Genomic DNA, 22,752 nt, shown 5'->3' on the forward strand with positions numbered 1-22,752 from the left:
CAGGGTGTCTGTTGTGGGGAGAGGAAAGGGAAGACGACTCCTTCGGGTAGGGAAAAGCGGCAGATAAGAACCAACTCTTCTTCTAGCAGTTCACAAATATTTAAAGTAAACCTTTAAGGCTATATGTGGCCTGGGCCCCACATACATTGCTTCTTGTGCCCCTCCAGGGCTCTTCACTCTGCAGCTGCGAATCTGCTGGAAGTCCTGGCCTGGGGGCTCTTCGGTCCTGCCCCCTACCTGGTGGAACGAGCTTCCATGTCCCAGTGCAACAGCTCTCCATAATCTGCGCCCGCAAATACCGCAAGGGCTACTGAATTCACAGAACTGACTTCCTGGGAAATACGCATAGCCCTGGGCCTTAGGCGGCTGCAGCAGGAACAGCCCAGAGACTGTGTCATGTGCTAAAAAGAGGTCCCAGAGTGATTGTGGCTTGAGTTCCGCCAAGGCAGGGGTCCCAACATGGCGCCCGTGGGCACCATGGCATCTGCAGAATGTTTTCAGGAAGCAGGTGGGGCCAGGTAGGGCCAGGTGGGGCTTTTGCCCAGCAAGGATTTGGACTGACTGCTGGAGATTTTGATTGTGCTTTAAAAAAATGCTGCTTTGGCCCCCACAACATAACATGTTTAATTAATTAATCTAGACTTCCGAAGTTGAACTGTGGCAATCGTTCCGTGGCTAGCGCGGCCTCCTGAGGCAGCCACCCCAGGCCGCGCGAGGGGGCTTCAAATGTGCCCGTGGCCTCCTAAAGCAGGGGTAGTCAAACTGCGGCCCTCCAGATGTCCATGGACTACAATTCCCACGAGCCCCTGCCAGCGAATGCTGGCAGGGGCTCATGGGGATTGTAGTCCATGGACATCTGGAGGGCCATGGTTTGACTACCCCTGTCCTAAAGGTTGGGCACCCCAGACTGCGTCGCACCTGCTTAAAAACGGCGGCGGCTTTTACCGCCGGTGACCAGCAGAGGGAGCCTGCGCCCGTCTCTCTCGCGCCAGCCTGACCCGACGGCACGCGAGGGGACGCCGCTCTCACGGGAGCGACACGGGAGACACGAGACGGCAAGCGTGCACACGCGTTCGCCAGCCGTGCCAAAAACACCGGTGTGTGTGCGCGTGGACAAATACCCTCTGCAGAGGCCCCAGCCATGGCGACACTCGGTGCAACGTCAGAAGGGCATTTTGGCGCCGCAGACCTGGCCCCGTGCTCCAAGCGGGTCTTTTGTAACGTGTGAACAGAGCTGGGAGAAGCGGCCTGCGGCGCAAGGCAGACATCCCAACCCAACGGGCTGCTTTCCGAGGTCCCACCGGACTCCCGTTGCAATTTGTGGCCGGGGAATGGAGAGCGCCGCGACGGCGGCGACTGCAGCTGCGGGCCCGGCCCGACGTCCAGCGCCACTTCCCGGGCCCGGGCTGGGGGCGGCCGCGGCCGGCGAGGGGGTCGCTCAGCGGGGCCTGCGGAACGGGCGGCCACTGGGAGGGGGGAGCAGCCCGGCCTGCCTGCCCGCCCGCCTGCCTGCCTGCCGCTCTTTCGCTCGCCCCGCCCCCGCGCTCGGCAGGGAGGAGGCAGGCAGGCAGGGAGGAGGCTGGGCTGGGCGAGCGAGCGAGGCAGGCGGGCAGGCGGGCGAAGGACCGACCGACCGAGCGGGCGGCGGCGGCGGTGGATGCGCCGCAGGGTCGGCGGGCTGGGCTGGGCTGGGCAGGGGGCTGTCCGGCGCTGGCCGCCCTCCGCGCTTCCCGCTCCCTCCGGCCGAGACAATGAGGCTGGGCGCGCCGCGCTGGGTGGCCGCTCTGCTGCTCCTGCTGCACACGCGGCCCCAGGTGAGGCCGGCCGGCAGGGAGGGAGGGAGGGAGGGAGGGAGGGAGGGAGGGGGGCGCGCTTGGGGACCTGCGCGCAGGTGGGCTCCGGGGGGGGGGCGCCGCTCTTCCCTCCTTCCTTCCTTCCCCGGAGCGCCGTTTCAGGCTGCGACCCTCCGCCTTGGCGGCTTGCGGGAGAGGCGCGCTCCGGACGAAGTCGCGCCTCTGCCCCGGGCGGGAGGGAAGCGCGAGGACGCGAGGACGCGTGTTAAGGGGGCTGCCGTGTGAATGTGGCCGCCGCCGGCCCGGGAGCCCACCCTGGTCCTCCTCGTCCGCCCGCCCGCCTGCCTGCGTGCCCGGGGGGGGGGCCGGGGCCGGTTCTGCCGGCTGGGCTCGGCGGCGTTCGCGGGCAGGGAGGAGCGGGCGGCCCCGGCGGCGCTTTCCCAGGCAGCCGGTTTGGGGAGCTTCGCGGGGCGCCGGGCCTCCTCAGGCGGGGAAGGACCCGGCGGGGCAGCAGCAGCCCTCCGTGGGAATCCCCGTCCCGCCGCGCGCCAAGAGCCGCCGCCGCCGCCGCCGCCACTGGTGAGCCCCGCCTGGCCATGGCCCCTCCTTGCGCGGCTCCCTCGGGGTGGGCTTCCCCCCTCCCCCCCCCACGGCCAAGCCCAGCGGGAGTCCGACTGTGGCCCTCCAGATGTCCGTGGACTACAGTTCCCATGAGCCCGTGCCAGCGAGGGCCGCCGTTTGACTACCCCTGGCCAAGACTCTTGCAGGAGCCAGCGGAGGGGGCCGCCCCGCTGGGTCTGTGGGCAGCTGGGGCAGGCCGTGCAGGGTGAAATCCTGCATTAGGCCACCCCCAGGGCACGGTGGGACTTCGGGGATGGGCAGGGGAGGGTAGCCAAGCTGGCCTCCCAAACCAGCAGGGAAGCAGCAGGAAGGAGGTGAGACACACACACGGAGTGCTAATTGCCAGTCAATCACCACCCTCTGCACATGTTCAGAGGCACCTTCTGGCTCTGAAACCATCCCCTGTGCTGCCAGAGGGGGGTAGGCCGCTGTGTCCAGCGGGTGAGCTCTGCGTGGGCTCAGAGGCTCCCTTGAGGGACTTGACGTGCGTCTGTGTCGTTGGGGCCCTGGTATGTGGGTCTGGTTGTGGGCCCAAGTGAGTTCTGATTTATCCACTCATCGACAGCCAGACTTAGGAGAGTGGCTGAGCTTCCGGGGTGTGTGGTCCTGGGTCCGAATCCAGACTTGTCAGGGAGAAAATGGATAACACTTGCCTAAATGTGGTTTTTCTCCAGTGAAACCAGCACAGGCTCTTGGGCTCCAGGAACCCAGTGTGATGGCCAAGAGTGGCAGCCTCTAATCAGGAGAACCGTGCTTGATTCCCCACACAGCTGGGGGATCCTGAGCTAGTCACGGTTCTCCCAGAGTAGTTCTCTTAGAACTCTCAGCCCCACGGACCTCCAAGGGTGTCTGTTGTGGGCAGGAAGGGAAAGGTTTTTATAAGCCACTTTGGGACTCTTACAGGTAGTAAAAAAGCAGGGTATAAAACAACCAGCTATCCTCCCCCCCCCCCCAGTGGGTGTGATGGGAAACCAGGAAGGGGACGCCAGCCCCTCCTCTGCTGCCCCACACAGCCGCTTGGGGGACATCTGGAGAGTTGGTCCTGCAGACTGGAGAACTGGGGGCAGGAAGGCCAGAAGCTTCCGGTTAGGTTTTCGGTGTGCCTCTCTCAGCCTGGACTTCACCTTCTCCCCTCTGCCGGTTGTGCCTCTGCAGGTCCCAGAAGCTGCCGGCACCTTCGAGCTGCAGATCCGCTTTGCCCGGAACGAGAAGGGAGTCCTGGCGGACGGGCGCTGCTGCCGGGGAGGCCTGGATCCACCATGTCCCGTGACGGACCAGTGCCGGACCTTCTTCCGCGCCTGCCTGAGGGAATACCAGCTGCGGGCGCTCCCCGGAGGCCCCTGTGTTTTGGGCACGGCCACCACGCCCGTCCTCGGAGGGAATGTTTTCTCGACTGGTCACCGGAAAGGGCCGGAATCGGCCCACAAGATGGTGGTTCGCTTTGATTTTGCCTGGCCGGTAAGACCCTCCCCCCCGGGCATCTTTCGTTGACAGGTAGGGAGTGGGTCAAGGGGCGGGGAGCCTCGAGGGAGCCTAGAAATTGCACCTTCTGCCCATGCCCAGTGGCGCGGGGAGGAGTCACAGCTGATCGGCAGAGTGTGCAGGTCGTGGGTGGGAAGGGAGCATGGAGGACATCCAGTCCACCCTCTCTGATCTGGTCAGGACTGCACAACTACTGCAAGCCTTGGGGCACAGGCTCTGGTGGTGCTTCCCCCCCCCTAAGAGAGTTGGGTCCCTGGTAGGGTTGTGCATAGCGGCGTCCAAATTGGCCTGGAACGCACCCAACCCTAATTCCTGGTGCCAAAAATCCTCTGCGAGCCAGAAGAGGCAGAGGGTCCCCAACTTGGTGCTCACTGATGCCTTTTCTGGGGCCTGCTGGGTACTGTTAGAGAGTGGGCGGGGCTTTTGCCCAGCCAGGCTTCCAATTGGCCACCAGGAATTTAATTGGCTGTGGAGACTTTAATAATATTGGTTTGGGAGCAGCTGCCGCCATGGCCCCAAGGCCCTTCGCGGTGCAGATTGAAAGGAAGCGGGGGGGGGGGCACCGTCCTGTGGCCACACCCGTTCTGTTTCTGCGCCCACCATGAAGGTTCAGGTCTCCAAAGTCGCCCGTCGACTCAACAAGATCAGGGATCCCTTGGCCAAACTCTGGATCTCTCCAGTGATCCGTGGACTACAATGACCATGAGCCCCTGGCAGGACCTCTGGATAGTCACAGTTTGGCCACCCCCGGAGTAGACCAAGGTGCAGCAATCGGCCGCTTCTTGCATTGGGCTAGGAAAACAGAGCCAGGTGGGGCCATCCGCAAACTTTCCTGTTTCACAGAACGCTTCACCATGCGGCAGAAAGGCCCGAGGAAGCTCTCAGTGAAACCTGAAAGTTAGCGTCGTCCTGCCCCAGATTATAATCCACTTTCTCTCCTTGGCCGCCCACCTGCTTGTAGGAAAGCAGTAGACTGACATCGGTGACAGCTTTTCTGTCTCCAGGGAGGCCTCGGCTTCTTGGGGGGGGGGGGGAGCAGATGCACTTTCCTTGTGTCCTTCCCCCTGGGGGAACTGAAGTGGGGAGGGGTCTCCGTCTTGCCCTGTCTGTCCGTAAGACCACCGTGCTAACCGACGACGGTTTAATGATTGATTGAGCTTTGCCCCTTCCAGCCAGGCATCCCTCCCTCGGGGGCTTCAGAGAGGGGCGATTCCCTGATTCTAATTAATTCGACATGCAGTGGGGGTCTGCAGGAGGGGCTTCAGCATGGAGTTTGGCCACCCCTTCTTTGCCTCTCCTCTCCATTTCTCTCTCTTTGCCTGCTTCTTTTCCTGTTCAGATTTGGTAAGCACCAGAGGGCAGAGCGTGGATCTGCAATATCTCTCCGTGGCTGACGTGTCTCGTTTAAATCGCACTCGCTTCTACCCCCCCCCCCACGCATCTTTTGATCTGTGCACACTAAACCTTCCAGATGAGAGAAAAGCCAAGACCCTTATCGGGCACACTGGTTAAGGAAGAAATGCTTTGCACATGCTCAGAAACACTGTTTTCTTCGGGTTTAATGTGTTCCGACAAGGAACTTTGTCTTCCAGAATTTGTCTCAGGTATTATTCACCTGCTTCATCCTGACTCAAACCAATTCCCCAGGTTTTTTTTAGGGGGGGAGGGAAATCCTTTGGGATGCCTCGGTTCATTCCCAGTACCCCCATTGTGGGTCTTTGGCCCCCAAATCCCTCTGTCTCTACTTCACGGATAAAGCATCCCCCACCCCCGTGAATGTACAGCCTGTACTTTTTGTTTGCCAGGCTGGCAGAATCCGATCTCGCTTCCTGGTCCTGCAGGCACGATCGGCTCTCAAGCTTCCCATCCTGGGGTGCTTTGCTTTGAACAGACGCGCCCAGTAAACGTTCCGAGATCAGATCTCCCCAAACAGGCCCTGCTAACTGGTCTGCTGAGATCTGCGTTCAGCTCGCCTGGGTTTTGCCCGCTTTTGAGCCTGGAGCTGGTGCGGATCCACAAAACGTTTCTCTGCCTCGCAGTCCAGAATGTTTTCTGATTTCGGCTGGCCCCGTCTACCTCCATCATGACGCACGCGTGGGGAGGAGCTTCCCTGGCCGGGGAGACCCCTGATTTTCAGTTCCCATTTCGCTCACGTGGCTTGCTTGGAGTTGCCCCTCTTTGGGGCTCAGCGCTCTCCCAGTAGGTAACTGGCCGCATGGGGGACGCCAGATGCTCTTCCTCCAACACAACCAGATGCGGGCTGTTCTGTGCTCTGGAGAAACTGGCTTTGAACCCTCCGGCGGCTGTAGAAGACCCGCAATTTCAACGGCCTCTCTTTGCCTAACGAGCAGACTCCCTTGTGGTGAGCGGGGCACCCAGATGCCGATGAAAGGCGTACAGGATGCGATCCGTGGAGCATGGAGCTCAGGGATAACCAGGGCAGACCCCCAGGAAGTAACCGGTGGTGCGGAGAGGCTGCTGTTATGAGGCTGCCCTTGGCTTCGTCGGGGTTGTCTGGGCAGGGTCCTTGCTCGCGTTGTGTCCGGTTTAGGGCCAGGATGGGTGCCCACTGCCCACACATGCTGGTCTCAGAGACTCCCGTGGCTTTGATAGCCATGGCCCTTTCCCCGCGCCAAGGTGGACAAGAGAAACCAGTGTCTTGGCGGCTGCCGCATGGGTTGAGGCTGGTCAGATTGGGGGCAGGTCCCCTGTGCATGTGCAGAGTGCCCTTTCCCTCTGTGCTCTGCAGGGCTGTATATATTTGGGGGGAACCCTGGAATGACCTCGATTTGCCACGCTGAGGCTGTGAGCGGTGGAAAAGGGAGTGCAGCTGAGGCTGGCGCATGATGCGCCGGCCTCTCTCTGGGGATTTCCAGCGCAAGGACGGAGAGGGTGGGGCTGCCGTTCTTCTCATTCCCTCCCATCCTCCCAGCGCTTGGTGCAAACTCAACCCAGCCTTCCCAGGGAGGTGGGGCAGGCCTGAAGTGAGATCAGCAGATAAATTGCTTAATTAACACTCTGCTCCTTAATTGAAGCACAGTCGGTCTTCCTCTCTGCAGATAGTGGGGCTCTCTCTCTTCCACGCCTCGTGGAGGGAGGGGAGGGTGCTTTAATCTTTGAGGGGGGCCAGTGGCTAGGAGGGCAGTCTGCACAACTGGCGGGCCCACCCAGGAAGTCCAGAGCCACCACGTCTGGGCATCCTTCCGCCATCCTCTCTTTGAGATGCCTCCCCACAAGTGAGAGCTGGCCCGTTTGCTCAGATCTGTGGAAGCGATCCTCTGCCCTTGCTCATGGTTTTAAGGACCTGAGTTCTAGAATCGCCATTCTCAGAGCAGCATGCACAGGCTCACCGGAGAGGCCTTAACCCCCCCCCCCTCTAATTTCTGTGCTACGTTTCTGTGCCATGGTTCTGGCAATGCTCTCAGGTCTGTGTCCCTGACCATGTTCACAACAGCCCTGCGAGGTAGGGGAGGCCATGTCACCGCATTGAGTTTCCAGGGCTTTGGGTGTTCTGCACCCTAGCCCAGCTCTTTGAGCACCCTGGCATGCTGCCTTTCTTTTCTCCCTGCTCCGGGGTTTGTCCCACACCTGCCCAGAAACAAGACAGACTCCACTGTCCCCAGCCAAGGAGAAGCCAGAAAATATTGCCTCCGCCACAGCTGCTTCCGGGCAAATTCTGAAATGATTTGGAGAAGTATTCCTCTCCCTTAGCTGGCTGGCCTGCCCAGGCCAGTGGGATTTCACAACCCGAACGCCAGACATATAATTTGGCCTTAATGAGCAGCTGAGGTGGGGGGAGAAACCTGCCTGTGGCCACAACTGTGGGCTGACTCTCAGACTTGTCCAATGGGCTGTTTCTACGATTAATATCTCCCCCCCCCCAGTTTAAACTCCAACAAGAGCCATTGAGTCACGGCCAAATTATGGCGACCCCTCTTAACATCTTGAAGGCAAGAGACTTCAGAGGTGGGTGGTCCCTGTCTGCATAATGACCCTGGACAACCTTAGATTCAGATGGGCAACCACGTTGGTCTGAAGTAGGCTTGTTTGCTTTGGTGGCCAAAGTGGCCATTTGAGCCCGAAGCGGCCCTGGCCGCTTCGGGCTCAAATGGCCGCTTTGGCCACCAAAGCACACAAGCCTAAGTAGCAGAATGAAATGTGAGTCCAGGGGCTCCTTTAAGACCACCAAATCTTTATTCAAGGTGTGAGCTTTCATGTGCAAGCACACTTCCTCAGTCAATGGGACAGGAGTCGTGAGAGTACAGACATAAGGACAGAGTAAATAAGTAGTAAATTAGTAAACAGCGTCACAACAAACATTGCAGCATGATGCTAAAGATTGTAGAGTTCCTTGCTAGAATAACAAGATCTGTCCCTTGGGGGTTCAGGTTCACAAACACATAGGGGTTGTAAAAATGTTAAGGTTAGTGATTAATGGCAGGCGCTTTCCCAGATGTGGAAAGAAGTAATTAAAAAAACTTGTTGCTAGCCCCATCTGTCTCCGCCCAAGCATGGAAGCATCCCCACAAGTGACATGCCCTGCTAAGGTTGTTCTCCAGTCTGAAGACCAGAGAGTTAGATTCTAAATTACATGACAGACTGACTTACATCATATTACAGTGCCATTATCCTAAATGAAATTAAGAGGAGATTGTAAGGGATATAGATATAAAAGTTAAATAATGTGAGCATATGGAGTGAGATAAGAAACTAATATCCCTGTTGAGTCCTGGGGATTCCATTGTTTTGAGTGTTGTAAGAACTTGCATCTCCGCAATCTCCATTTCTAGTCTGTTCTTGAAGTTCCTTTGCAATAAAACAGCTTCTTGGAGGTCCCTTATTGAATGTCCTGGAAGGTTGAAGTGTTCCCCGGCCTACAGGTTTCTCACTCCTGTGATTTTTGATGTCTGACTTGTGTCCCTTAATAACTAACCTTAACATTCTTATTTCCCCCATGTTTTTGTGAGTGACGATTAAAGGTGCCTTTGGACTCTCATTTTGTTCTGCAGCGGCAACCCTGTTTAGCTTCCGAGATTTATGAGATTGTGTCAGGCTGGGCCATTCAGGTGAAGATACCTTCAGAGGTGGCATGCCTCAAAGTAGCAAGCATTGGTCTTCCTTGGTATTGCCCCTCCCAATATCAACAAAGGCTGACCCTGCTGAACTCCCAAGGCCTGACGAGATTGGGCCAGCCATCCAGGGTTGGGCCACCCCAAGACAGGTCTGAAGTCTAGCCAGCCGCTGCAGGGACGGGGTCAGCAAGTGGGAACCCTATTTGTCGTGGGAGAGGATTTCTGCATAAGCCACCCTTGGCAGGAATTAGATGCCTACGCTATAAAAATAAAATGTTGGGGAGACCTGCCGAAGCTTTAAATCAGGGGTAGTCAAACTGCGGCCCTCCAGATGTCCATGGACTACAATTCCCATGAGCCCCTGCCAGCATTTGCTGGCAGGGGCTCCTGGGAATTGTAGTCCATGGGCATCTGGAGGGCCGCAGTTTGACTACCCCTGCTTTAAATCAAGGCCTGGAACTTGGTTGGGGGCGGGAAGTGCCAACCTGCCCCAAAGGGATGGGGTTGTTCAGGGGCCTGGGTCAGCATTTTGGGAGGCGGGGGATAGACAGCCCTTCCATGGGCCCCAGCCAGCCTTCCCTGATTGGTCCACTGCTTCAGGTTCTCTGTTTGGAAGGACAGGCCTTCACAGCATGGGAGAGCTTGGAGGCATTTGGGAATTGCAGGGTGCTTTGCAGAAAGGGGGTTTGTTTGTTCGTTGGTTAAGGCGCAAGGTTCCCATGTCTTTTGTGCCTGGTTTGCAGAGCTCCCCAACGTGCAGATGTGTGCACAGGGGTTGCCAAACTGTGGCTCTCCAGATTCCACGGACTACAGTTCCCATGAGCACCTGCCAGCATGAGGCTCGTGGGAATTGTAGTCCATGGTCGTCTGGAGATGCTGTGCACCTGGGTTTTTGCTTTCCACGTTCCCCGAAGAGGCAGATCCCCGTTTCCATTTTGCAGGTGGCAGTCCTGAGGTTGACTTTCCGTGGCAGAATCTGAACCCCAGGCCTCCCAGGGAGTCCGGCCTCTGGCTCTGACTTACCATCGTTAAGTATTCATTGCGGTTGGAAAGTGAGATTCAGATCCAGCAGAGAAATCAGGCTTGCAGGGGGGATAAACTTTCAGGAGTCAGAGCTCTCTTCGTCAGATGCCCAACCAGCATAGCTACCTGATGTGGGAGAGGCAGCGTGGTCTAGCGGTTAAAGAGCAGCAAATTCTGATCCGGAGAACAGGGCTTGATTCCCCACTTCTCCACATGCAGCCAGCTGAGTGACCTTTGGCCAGACACAGTTCTCTTTGAATTTCTAGGGTGCGTGGTCCTGGGTTCGAATGCAGACTTGTCAAGGAAGAAATGAGTAGAGCCTTTACAAATGTATATGGATATGTTTCCAGGGGTTGAAGAAATTGGGTAGGTCAGGGCTAGATCCTGGCATCTTGTCATTGGGAGCCAGCATGGTGTCGTGTTTTAAAGGGGTGGCCTCTAACCTGGAGACCCAGGTTTGATTCCACACTCTTCCACCCCATGCAGCCAGCTGGGTGACCTTGGGCCAGTCACAGTTCTATCAGAACTGTTCTCATAGAGCAGTTCTTCTATAGCTCTCTCAGCTCCACCTACCTCACAGGGTGTCTGCTGTAGGGAGAGGAAGGGAAGGCGAATGGAAGCCGCTTTGAGATTCCTTTGAATAGTGAAAAGTGGGGTATAAGAAACCCACTATTCTTCTTCCTATGCAAGTATTCTAAATTTTTATTTATTTAGAATTGGATTTATAAGACCTCTCCTCTCAACGCAGACCTCTTGGGGTGCTGTCCATCAATTTAAAATTAACATAACTTGAAACCAAAATCTGTTAAGCTAAGTAAAACAGCAGCAGTGTCCCTGGCTTACTCCTAGTTTGCTCTGCCCTCTTGGTGGCCAGATCCAGATGTTATGGGGGAGGAGGGCTGCTGTCTGGCCACAACCAAATTCTTGGTAGAAGAGGGCTGTTCTGCAGGGTCTGTGGAACTCGGTAAGCCCCGGCAGGGCCAGCGTCTCCTCCACCAGGTAGGGGCCAGGACCGAGAAGACCCTGGCCCCAGTGGAGGCCAGACACACCTGTCCTGGGCCAGGGACCACCAGCCTGTTGGATCCAGCTGTGCATAACTCTCTTTGGGGGACATCCTTGCAGAGGTGGTCCCCCAGGTACGCCAGGCCCAGACCACAAATGGCTTTAAAGGTCAGAAACAGGACCTTGAATCTAGCCCAGTACTCCTGATGTTTATTTTAATATTCCAACCTACAAAAAATGTTTCAAAAGTAGATTACAACAGTTGTTAAAAGCAACCCTGACTTTTCGATGGCCTTATTGCCTCCCCCCAGGGCAACTGATGCGGTTTAAAGTCCAGCGTTATTAACGACGTGCAGTAAAATGGTCAAAAGAAAAATATTCACTGCCGGGTGTATTGTAATGCCTTGATCCAATCTAGGCAGTCAGAAGAGGGGAGCCAACAGAAACGCCCTCCTCCTCGTGGAGGGGCCGCTGCACCAAAGGCCCTGCCATAAGGATGGTTTTTCTGGGAAGATAAATCTTGACACTCCGACCGTCCGTTCAGGCAAAAACGGTCCAGGTATCTGAGACCCACCCTATTAGGGCTCCGGAGGCTTCACGGATGCTCTGGATGTTAATATGAAAACTCTGCTGAGAGACCAAACCCGTGAAGTCAAAGGGGACAGCGACAATGATGAGCCCAAAAAGGGGGACGATGCATAAAAAACTTTAGCTGCATTCAGTCCAACTGCCCGTAAGAGCTGGTGGAAGGATGAATGGTTCAGGGAGGGCACTGTGGCTTAGTGGCATGCAGATGGTCAACAGTTCAATCCCCAGCCTCTCCAGGGAAAAGGACCAGGCAGGAGGGGGTGGGAAAGACCTCCGCCTGAGACCCCAGAAAGCCAGGAAGTGGGGCTGGAGCTCAGGGGCAGAGCCTCTGCCTGGCAGCAGAAGGTCCCAGGTTCAATCCCCGGCATCTCCAGTTGAAAGGACCAGGCCTGGAGATGTGGCTGCCGGTCTGAGTAGACAGAACCACTCTGATAGACTGAGGGTCAGATTCAGTCTGCTGCATGGATTTGTGCATTTGTTGCTTTTCTGTACCAGTTTTCCTCCCTGCTAAGAGGGTTTTCTGCTGGGGAACTGCCAGGAGATCTCCAGCTGCCACCTGGAGGTTGGCAATGCCCAGAGCACGGGTTGCAGCCAGAACTGCCAGCAGGTGGTTTAACTTTTTAAAAGACTACTTGTGTTTGAAAAAAAAATTACATTGTTCCGTATGTATCAGATGTTCCTTTGTTTCCCTCTGTAAATCAGACCAGGTTGAGTCTGACTGAGCCTGTGCACTTAGCTGTCTCACCTCACCCATCTTCGGCCCCTTGGCACACGTGGCAGCAAGAGCCGTGGGTTCCTCTCCCTGGGGCCAGCTGGCGTGGGCACCATCCTCCCTCACCCCCTGCCTCCTTCCTTCCTTCCTCTCTAGCGCTCCTACTCGCTGGTTCTGGAAGCCTGGGATGCCGCCAACGCCTCTGACGTCTCCACTCAAGGTAAGGGCCTCTTCTGTCTTTCTCCGGAGCTGGGGGGCGGGGAACCCCCTGCCCGGGGGCATCTCCTCTTGGGTGCAGCCTTGAATGCTGCCTGGGGACGCGGTGTGTGACCGTTGCCTCTCTGTCCGCAGGAGCGGGGCAGATGATGGAGCGGGTGACGCGCTCAGGCATGCTGAACCCGGGCGAGGGGTGGGAGGACCTGTGGCACCGCGGCCGTGCTGCCACGCTGGAGTACCGAGTGCGAGTTCGCTGCCAGGAACACTACTATGGGCCAGCGTGCAACCTCCTGTGCCGGCCGCGGGATGATTTCTTTGGGCACCACGGCTGCGACACCGCCGGGAACAAGGTCTGTCTGGCCGGATGGACGGGAGACGAATGCACACAGGGTACGTCCCGGGGTGTCTGGAGGGGGGTGGGGCGAGGAAGGCAGCGATGCGCTCGGGAAGGAGAACCAAACCCGGGAGTCCTGCTGATCCCTGCGCATCTGTGCCGTAGCTGTGCTTCGCCTCCAGTGCTGAAGGTGGTGTGACCATGAATTGAGGAGCCTTCTCTCCTGGTCAGGAAGGGTGGCCTGCCTTGCAGGGCTGTTTTAAAGAACACAGCAAAAGTCCACAAAGCCCTTGACAGTTCACAAAGGACTGACAGTTCAAGTGCTACACATTATAGGGATCGGAGGACAGCGCCTCGCTCCTACCCCTAGACCAGGGGTGGTCAAACTGCGGCCCTCCAGATGTCCATGGACTACAATTCCCATGAGCCCCTGCCAGCATTTGCTGGCAGGGGCTCATGGGAATTGTAGTCCATGGACATCTGGAGGGCCACAGTTTGACTACCCCTGCCCTAGACGGAGCTCTTCCGTCAGGTCTATGGTTGAGGCCGGCGTGCTATGGGAGATCTGGACCCCCCCCCCTCGGACCATCCTGCTGCCGACTGGAGATCTTTCTCCCATGTCCACCCCCCAGAGGCGCTTTTTTATGGGGGGATTAGTTGTTTTTAAGCCACCGTATTACATTATTACATTATATATTATATATATATTATATATGATATATCTGGGATTGTACAGGCGATTTTAAATTCTATATTTTAGGGGAATTTCATCTGGGGTTTTTACTTGTTGTAACCCGCCACGAGCCTTGTGGGAGTGGCGGGCTAAAAATCGAATCAACTAAACTAAAATTGTCCGACTTCACGCAGGCCTCCCAGGGAGGGGTTTAGGCCCTGCAGCCCCATCCCTTCTTCAGACAAACCGTTCTCTCCTCTCCTGCAATGGGGCCTGGAACCAGAGAGTCTGGACCCCTCCCGGCCCCTTCTGAATGCCTCGATGCTAAAGGTGGGAAGGAAATCCAAGAGAGCTTGGCTCCCCACATGCGCCTCTCTTGGGTATTTTTCTGTCTCTCTGGACAGCAGCGGGAGGTGGGCAGCAGCTGCAGCCGGACTGACTTGATGCCCACCCAAGTGGATGCCCGGATCCGTCTGCTTGCTTTCTCCATTTCCCTCCTCCTCACACCTGCCTAGTGTTCTGCACAGAAGTACCTTTGCCCAGGATCCAGAGACGGGCCCAAACATGTAAATACAGGTGCCTTTTAACCTGGATATATCTTTTTACCTGTATACAGATAAAATGCCCAAACATAATAAATACAGGTGCCTTTTAACCTGTCAGCAGCCATTCAGTCCTGTCCGACTCTTGCCGACCCCATGGCACAGCTGTTGCCACAATCCCGCAGCACCCCCCTCCCAGCCATGCAGTGTACTGGTCAGTGTCCATTTTGATTGTGTCCAACCACCGCGTTCTTTGTCGGCCTGGTTTTCTTTCTCCACAGACCAACCCTAGCAGAATTGCTTTCTCCATTGAGTTGGATCGCATGATATAGCCAAGTGACTGAGCTGGGGTTTTGTGGTTTTGCCTCCCAGTGATAGATCAGGCTTTATGTGCTGTAGGTTTTCCTTGTTGGTGACGTCTGCTGTCCGGGGGACCCAAAGAAGCCTTCTCCAGCACCAGGGTTCAAATGAATCGATTCTCCTCTTGTCTAATTTTTCCATCATCCAGCTCTCACAGCCATAAGTGGCTCTTGGAAATATGACGGACCGAACTAATCTCCATTTGGGAGTCAGGCTCATGTCCTTGCTGGTCCATGTCTGGTTCAAGCTCTTCATTGCTGAGCGACCCAGAGCAATTAAACGTTTTATTTCCATACCAAGATCACCAGTCTCATCAATTTGTGATCCAAGAAAAATGAATTCTTGAGCACATTTGATCTCCTCACCATCAACTGTCATTGTGACAGGTCTGGTTTTTTGCAGTGGTCATTGTTTTTGTCTTTTTAGTGTTTAAGAAAAGGCCAAATTTCTTTCCTACTTCATTGACTTTTGTAATCAGCTGTTCTAGGCCTTCTTAGTTTCTAACTGGAGGGTAGTGTTGTCAGCATACCAAAGATTATTTATATTCCTTCCTCCAGTCTTAATTCCAGTGTTGATTCTTTGAGTTCGATCTCCCTCATAATGATCTCAGAAGACACGTTAAACAGGAAGGGGGAAAGAATACAACCTTGGTGCACTTTCTCTACTTTGAACCCGTCCGTGTCACCAAATGGTGACATACACACATGCAGTGGCTTCTTGATTTGCGTAGGGTGACCGCATCAGTTTGATCTTAGGCACTGACACCCCCAAATTCTGCAGGGCTTCCCACAATCTGTTGTGATCCAAATCTTTTATATCAAAAGCATATGTGGACATCCCTCTGATATTCCCGTGACTTTTCCAAAATCCAGTGCAGGTTTGCGATGTGATCACAAGTGCCACGCCCCCATCAAAAGCCAGCTTGAGCACCTGGTAATTCTTTTTCAATCGTTGTTGCTATGAGTTGTTGTATGATTTTGAACAGGATCTTACTAGCATGAGAAAAGAGGTCTATTGTATGGTAATTGGAAGAGTTTTCTGACTCACCCTCTTTTGGCAGTGGGATGAACATAGATCGTTTCCACCCCTCTGGCCAGTTATTAGTTTCCCAGATTTTCTGGCACAAAGCTGTAAGGGTTTGGATTGGGACACTTCTCAGCAGTTTCATGGGTATGATGTCAATGCCTGGGGCCTTGTTGTTTGACAGCTGACTCAAGCCCTGTTCAGCTTCCTCCTCAAGAATGGCTGGTTCAACTTCTATTTTGACTTCTTTTTCATTTTGGAGAGAGTGAACTTCTGTTCTACCTGCATACAGTTCTTCTGTGTATTCCCACCACCTGTTCTTGGTGCTTTGTTGGTCAGTCAGTTCCTTCCCCTCTCTAGAGCCAGTTTGGTGTAGTGGTTAGGAGTGCGGACTTCTAATCTGGCATGCCGGGTTCGATTCTGCGCTCCCCCACATGCAACCAGCTGGGTGACCTTGGGCTCCCCACAGCACTGATAAAACTGTTCTGACCAAGCAGGAATCTCAGGGCTCTCTCAGCCTCACAGGGTGCCACAGGGTGTCTGTTGTGGGGAGAGGAATGGGAAGGCGACTGGAAGCCGCTTTGAGCCTCCTTCGGGTAGGGAAAAGCGGCATATAAGACCCAACTCTTCTTCTTCTTCTATAATGCTTTTGCGAGCAGCAAATGGAATTTGGAACCCCTTTACTTGTGCAACAGAATTTCTCATGTGTCCCTTTTTGTAATCTTCCTCTGCTTGCATTTCTGATTTCAGTAAGCTTTGCTGTCTATTCTTGCTGCCCCTTGAAAATCCACATTTAATTTTCTTGCTTCCTCCTTCTTGCCTGTGGCTTTTGCTGCCTTTCTACATTCAGCTATTCGTATAGTTTCATCTGAGAGCCATTTTGATCTTTTTTCTGGCTTCTTGTGAGGTATGTGTTTAACTGCTGTTTCAACAACAGTTGATTGAATTTCCTGCCACAGTTCATCAGGCATCTTCTCTGTTGCATCCAATAGCCGAAATTGATTTTTCACCTCCACTGCAAATGTGAGCGGAATTTTATTTACATTGAACTTCCTTATCCCTGTTGTTCTTTTGATGTTGCAGAGTTTGTTTTGATTTTAGCCAGTAGCAGTTCATGATCTGAATTGCAATCAGCACCTGGATATGTTTTGAGAGCAAGGATTGAACTGGACCATGGGGGGGAGGGGGGAGAAGACCCCCTAGGGAAGTGGGACGTCTGAGCCCCCTGAACTGGATTTCGACCCAAAGGTTCTGGATTCACAAGTGTTCCTCTTTATGGTTTCTTGTAGCTATCTGCCGCCCCGGATGTCATGAAGCGCACGGGTTTTGCGAGGAGCCCAATGAATGTAGGTAAGAGGGGTTTGGGGGATGTACAGATGCAGTCTGGAGCAAAGACCCCATAGTTGTGGACAGAGTGGGTCTCGGCAAGTTCTCTGCTGGGGGTCTGCATGGGCGGCATTTATCGTCTAGCTTGGCCAGTCCTTGGCAAACAGCCGTATAACGCAGCGTCTCCCAATCACGCTATTGTGGCACTTCACGTCCCCTTCATGATTCTGCAGTTTGGGGCTTTTCAAGATGGCGTCTGGGGAATGCCTTCCGGCTCTGAGCAAAGAGGAAAGAAATGTTTTTAAACTACTTTTATTTGGGCAAGTTGACCCACCCGCTCCCAAAGGGGCTCTGGAAGGGGTGGAGGCTCGGCCATTTAAACTTTTGTCACTGAAGGCTCCTTTCACTTCTGGTGGGCGTGGCAGGGAGGTGTGGCCAGCTGACATCACTTCTGGGTACCTTGAATCCTGGACAATATTTCAGCAGGACTTCCATGGCCCAAGGTTGGAAAAGGCTGCTGGTATAACCAAACGCAGAAAGGCTGCTTGCTTATCCATACCCGCCCTGGCCGCATGCGCTTGGCCAAGCTGGCTCTCATAGTGGCTGAGAACAAACATGAGAACGAAGAAAAATGCTACCCACGATCCTAAAGCCCGGACAAAAGCTACTGGAGCACTCAAAATGCACAACATGTCCCTGATTGAGAACCAAGTATCATGTGTAGCAAAGCCAATGAATGAACAACATTATCATAACCCCAATACTATGAAGGTCGAATTTTATACCCCACTTTTCACTGCCTGAAGGAGTCTCAAAGCGGCTTCCAATGGCCTTCCCTTCCTCTCCCCACAACAGACCCCCTGTGAGGGAGGGGAAGATGAGAGAGCCCTGATATTACTGAAGAAAAAGAAGAAGAGTTGGTTCTTACAGGCCACTTTTCTCTACCCAAAGGAGTCTCAAAGCAGCTTCCAGTCGCCTTCCGTTTCTCTCCCCACAACAAGCACCCTGTGAGGGAGGTGAGGCTAAGAGAGGTCTGAGAGAAACTGCTCTCTGGGAACAGCTCCTAACAGGACTGTGACTAGGCCACGGTCCCCCCGCTGGCTGTATTTGGAGGAGTCAGGAATCAAACCTGATGATGAATAACCATTTATAACCATTTATAGAGGCTGACATGTTGAATGGCCAAGCACTCTGAAGAATTAAATTTGAGACAGGTGTAACTGGTTCCTGGCGGAGGAAAACATCTGACAACATCATATATTTGGAATAAAACACATAATCACACTGGGAAACAACGTAAAATATCTGAGGGAATTTCTGGGCCGTACTGTGGAATGTATTTTTGCTGTAAGCAGGGGGTTAAAATCATGCCAGGTTATTCAGTGTAGAATCGTCCCTCTACCCGTTGGGGTTTCAACAGCCAGTGTAAGAAATCACTTCGTGCATTCCTTGGCTTTGTCACCCACGACCTGGCAAGGCCAGCCAGCTGGACCTCGGCTCAGTGGAGACGAGGAGGTCCAAACACCAGCAGGAAATGAGAAGCCGGAGGAGCCGGTGGCTGGCGTGGAAAAGGCCGTGTAAATAGATCGAACGGGGAGAGTCGGCAAGAGGGTTAGGGTCTCCTGCAGGGAGGGGGCCAGAGGTGTGTGGGGCAGGCCCAGAATTTCCCATGGCCTCATTTCCTGAGTGCCTGAACCCTGGAGACCTGAGGTGTGGATGGAATATATCTGCCGATTTTCGGTTGAGGGAAGGGAACAGAGCGACGATGCAGCCGACAGCTCTCGTTTTCCACTCGGTGCCGTTTCTCCAGTTCCCGCACCGAGCAGCCAGCTTGGAGATCCGCTGGCTCCGTGGCCCGCTCCGTTCCCCTCTCGCCTTCCCTCGCCCCATCGAGGAAGCCTCTGTAGCTGTCTGGCTCTCCCAAAGGTCAGGGAAAACATCGTTGCCCCCATGAGACCGGGAAGAAGGCATCCCATTAAGGAGCATTTTGGACTGACCCCTGCGTGAGAAGAAAGGCCCTTGCAGATCCTCCTCCTCCTCCTCTCACGCCTTCCAAAATATTATTGCATCTGCCCTGGAACTGGGGATGGGGTGGGGGCGCACGCCCCATTAAGCTGCAGGAATGGGATAGTTTCTTTCCCACCCGGAAGCCACTTGGGGGCAGACCCTGACGTGTGAGAGCCCATCGGCTTGGCTCTGCTGTAAGGGCAGCGCCCCGGAGCGGAGGGCGAGCCCAGCCTAGACGAGGGGCGTTCTGGGCTCCACGCCAGGGAGATGAAGTCACCGGCTGATCCCCGGGCCGGCACGGAGGGAAAAGGGGCGTTGAAGCTGCCTGGGTGGTTTTGGGGAACGCCTGGCGAGGGTCAGAGGCTGGGATTGGGGTGGGCCTGAGGAATCCCAGCCGTGTGAAAAGCACGCGGATGGTTGAGAGAAGAGGGGAAAGGAGCCCCGTCCACATTCAGGGACTCGTTCAGAGATGCCGTTAGGTCAGGCTCGCTTTTGTTGCCATGGCGAGAACAAGATCTGCTCAGATTCCTGCGTTGAAAACCACAGTCCCTTCCCGAAAAGGCAGTGGAAGAAGTAAAACACCCTCCGGAGAATTAACTTCCACATGCTTTCTCACAAGTTACTTATCTGCCACCCAAGTGGACGGGTGACTCATGCAGAGGGCCAGCCGGCAACCTCCCCTGCAGGGAATTCCCTTGTAAGTCCATGAGGGAGTTTGCTCAGTCCTCCCTCCCATGCGTAGAAAGGCCCGACCCAAGTGGAGGCTGATAGGGCTGAGGCAAGCCCAGGCTGAGGACTCATGCAGGGATATAACAGGCAGCTTCCTCTACGTGTTAGTTTTTTGAAGCGCACCATCTTGGGACTTCCCTGTTAGACTGCAAACTCGACGTACAGCGCCTCCCACACCAATGTCCCCTCCCTCATCTCTCACGGGGAGGAAGCGGGGGCTCATGGGTGGTGCCTCCTCAGTCCCCTCCTCTTCTCCCCCCCCCCCAGGTGCCATTACGGGTGGACAGGCCCCCTCTGCGACAAGTGCATCCTCTTCCCCGGCTGCGTCCACGGGAGCTGCACCGAACCCTGGAAATGCAACTGCGAGACCAACTGGGGGGGACTCTTGTGTGACAAAAGTGAGTGTTGTCATCTCCCCCCCTCCCCACCCGACCGGAGCAGGCTTGGTAAAATGCATCTTTGCACCCGGAATTTCCCCAGCTCGGGTGGAAACTCTTCACGTGGCAGGGCTGGTTTGTCCCAGGGGGTGGTGAGGATGCTAGGGGCTTGGTTTTCTCCTGGGCATTGTTCCAGGGACCAGCACCGCAGACCACTTAGGGCCAAGCAAGGCCATTGGGGTGTCAGCAGCTCTCTTGGGGACCAGCTTGCTTCTGCCTGCTGCAGGTGAGCAGCACGCCTGACTCAAGGTGAGGAGAATACCTGGAACTGCCCCAGTGCCCGGGGCCTGGCAAGCTTTCCTGGTAGGCATGCCAGTGGCTGACCCAGAGACTCTGAAGGGCAGCAAGCCCACTGTTAGAAATGGACATCCCCTGCCCCGTGCCGCCGATGCTCCGTGCTTTCCCCCTTCTCATTTGCAGCAAGAAGGGCTCCAGTGCAAAACGGATCTGGGGGTCTTAGTAGACGAGACGCGGAACATGAGTCAGCAGTGGGACTCGGTGGCTAAAAAGACAAACAGGGTTTGGGGCGGTATTAAAAGAAGTACAGGGTCCAGATCATGCAAGGTGATGTTACCACTTTGCTCTGCTCTGGTTCGGCCTCACTTGGACTCCTGTGTCAGTTTTGGGCACCACAACTGAAGAAAGATGGAGAGAAACTGGAGCGTGTCCAGAGGAGGGCAACAAAGATGGTGAGGAGTTTGGAGACCAAGATGTATGAGGGAGCTTGGTCTGTTTAGCCTGGAGAGGAGATGACTGAGAGGTGATATGATAACCATCTTCAAATACTTGAAGGGCTGTCATAGAGAAGATGGGGCAGTTGTTTTCTGTTGCCCCAGAGGGTCAGACCAGAACCAATGGGTTGAAATTAATTCAATGGAATTTTTAGCTAAACATCCGGAAGAAGTTCCTGACAGTGAGATTGGTTCCTCACTGGAACAGGCTTCCTCTTTGGAAGCGCTTTAAGCAAATTCTAGATAGCCACCTCACAAAAATGCTGATTCTGTGAATTCAGGCAGATGGTGAGTGGGTGGGCAGAAGGGTTTGTGCCTGAGCTTGGCTCTTGTGGCCTTTTGATGCAGGCCCAGGGAAATACCGATCGCCACTTTGGGATTGGGAGGTGAATTGAGACTAGATCGACCAGGGGTTCTGGGTTGCCTTTTTGGGGTGGGGGGAGGCATCATCTGTCCTTGAAATTGAGGCCACTGTGGGTGGGCAGGTAGTTGTGAATTTCCTGCATTCTGCAGGGGGCTAGACTAGATGACCCCGGGACCTTCCAACTGTGTGATTCTATGACTCCCAAGTTTTCTCTCCCAGGAGAGATGCGCAAACAGCCGTCACAATGTTGTGGGAGGCCATGCCGGGTCGCCCAGTGCCCGGAGGAGTCCAAACTACTGCCCCCAGTCTCCGGGCGGGGCCGGGCCATCTGCCATCCCAGAAGGAAGGCTGTGCCTCTGGAAGTTGCAACCCTGCCAGGGGGCTTCTTGGGCTGTGGGGGCTGCCCAGAGCTGAGCTGTTTGTTGCGCTTTCTTCCCCCAGATCTGAATTATTGCGGCTCCCACCGGCCGTGCCAAAACGGGGGCACCTGTGCCAACAAGGAGCCGGACGAATACGAATGCCTCTGCCCGGAGGGGTTCCACGGCCGGAACTGCGAAAACGGTAAGCGGAGGGTGGGCAGCCTGGGAGGGTGTGGAGGTGCCAGGCGGTGGCTTTTTCCACAGCCAGGGTGGCATTGTGTGCCAAATGCCAGAGCTGGACCAGGGAGACGGGACCTCGATGGCCGACTTCAGGATGAAGCTCGCAGAGGGAGCTTATCTGGCCTTCCTCGCAGGGTGGTTTTTGAGGATAAAACAACAAGAATAAATTTTATTTTCCGCCCGCCCTTATGCTCAGGGCAGGGAACAACCTATAAAAATACTTACAATTAAAATTAAGCCTTCCGGAATGCTCCCAAGTGAAGACCCCAGACGGGGGGGTGCTTAATCAGGAGCTGAGCTGTTAAGTCTCCTTTCCCCGGGCAATGAGGCTGGCCTTGTTGGCGAATGTTTCATTCTGGTCGAAGAGCTCCGCCTTACACGCCCCTTCTCTGTACGGCAACATTAAGCTGCAGTTTTTGGGGAGGAGCAGGTCACAAAGAACCCAAAGGCAGGTAGGGATGCTGGGGGACTTCCATGGGAACCCCCCAAACAACAGCTGTTCTGGGGATGGGGGCTGTATATTCAAGCTGCCCCCAGCTCCCCAAAAGACCGGTGGCTTTGAACTTCGAGCCGTCCCCCCCCACCCCCTCCCGCCTGTGGCACATCTGTGACCTCTGGCCCTTGCTTGGGTAAACCCCTCTCTTCTCTTCGCTCCGCTCTGCAAAGCTGTTTTCTCAGCTGTGTGATGTGGGTGTCTGGAAACGGGGCTTGGTCGGTTATGGGGGAGGAGGCCGGGCGGGGCCGCTGGGAGGGGAAGTGGGTCACGGGGAGGAGGGGCTGGGGTCCCAGGGCAGGAAGAAAAGGGAGGGCTGGCAATTGAAAGGGCACGAGGAGACCCTCACAAAGGCCGAGCAGGCTTGGAAAGGATCCAGGGATGCTCTGTTTTCTCTTCTCTGGGGGGCTGCAGTGGGAGGGACGCTGGAGTGCTGGTCTTGTCAGTGGACCGCCTGAATGACCCCTGGGCTTCAGTCACTGTGTGACACAGAGCATCACACTGCATGGGCCATTGGCCTGATCCAGCTGTCCTCTTGGTGCTTGGGGGGCCACAGTGGGAGGCCTTCTGGAGTCCTGGCCCTTCTGATGTCCCCTGGGTTTGGGCCACTGTGGGACTTGGACCG

General features: G+C 55.2%; 1 protein-coding gene across 1 annotated transcript in view; it reads left to right on the top strand.

The window, feature by feature from the left end:
- The first annotated feature begins 459 nt into the window (after positions 1-459).
- The window catches only part of LOC143828339 (uncharacterized), a 32,439-nt gene continuing 10,146 nt past the window's right edge, over positions 460-22,752 (top strand). The window contains exons 1-9 of the mRNA XM_077318704.1: positions 460-508; positions 1,233-1,425; positions 1,553-1,814; positions 3,570-3,872; positions 12,450-12,513; positions 12,645-12,899; positions 16,731-16,791; positions 19,771-19,901; positions 21,477-21,596. Of these exons, the coding sequence (XP_077174819.1) occupies positions 460-508; positions 1,233-1,425; positions 1,553-1,814; positions 3,570-3,872; positions 12,450-12,513; positions 12,645-12,899; positions 16,731-16,791; positions 19,771-19,901; positions 21,477-21,596 (1,438 nt within the window). The remainder of the gene's footprint in view (positions 509-1,232; positions 1,426-1,552; positions 1,815-3,569; positions 3,873-12,449; positions 12,514-12,644; positions 12,900-16,730; positions 16,792-19,770; positions 19,902-21,476; positions 21,597-22,752) is intronic.

This window comes from Paroedura picta, unplaced genomic scaffold (genome assembly GCF_049243985.1).
Source record: "Paroedura picta isolate Pp20150507F unplaced genomic scaffold, Ppicta_v3.0 Ppicta_v3_sca21, whole genome shotgun sequence".
In the NCBI taxonomy this organism is placed as follows: Eukaryota; Metazoa; Chordata; class Lepidosauria; order Squamata; family Gekkonidae; genus Paroedura; species Paroedura picta.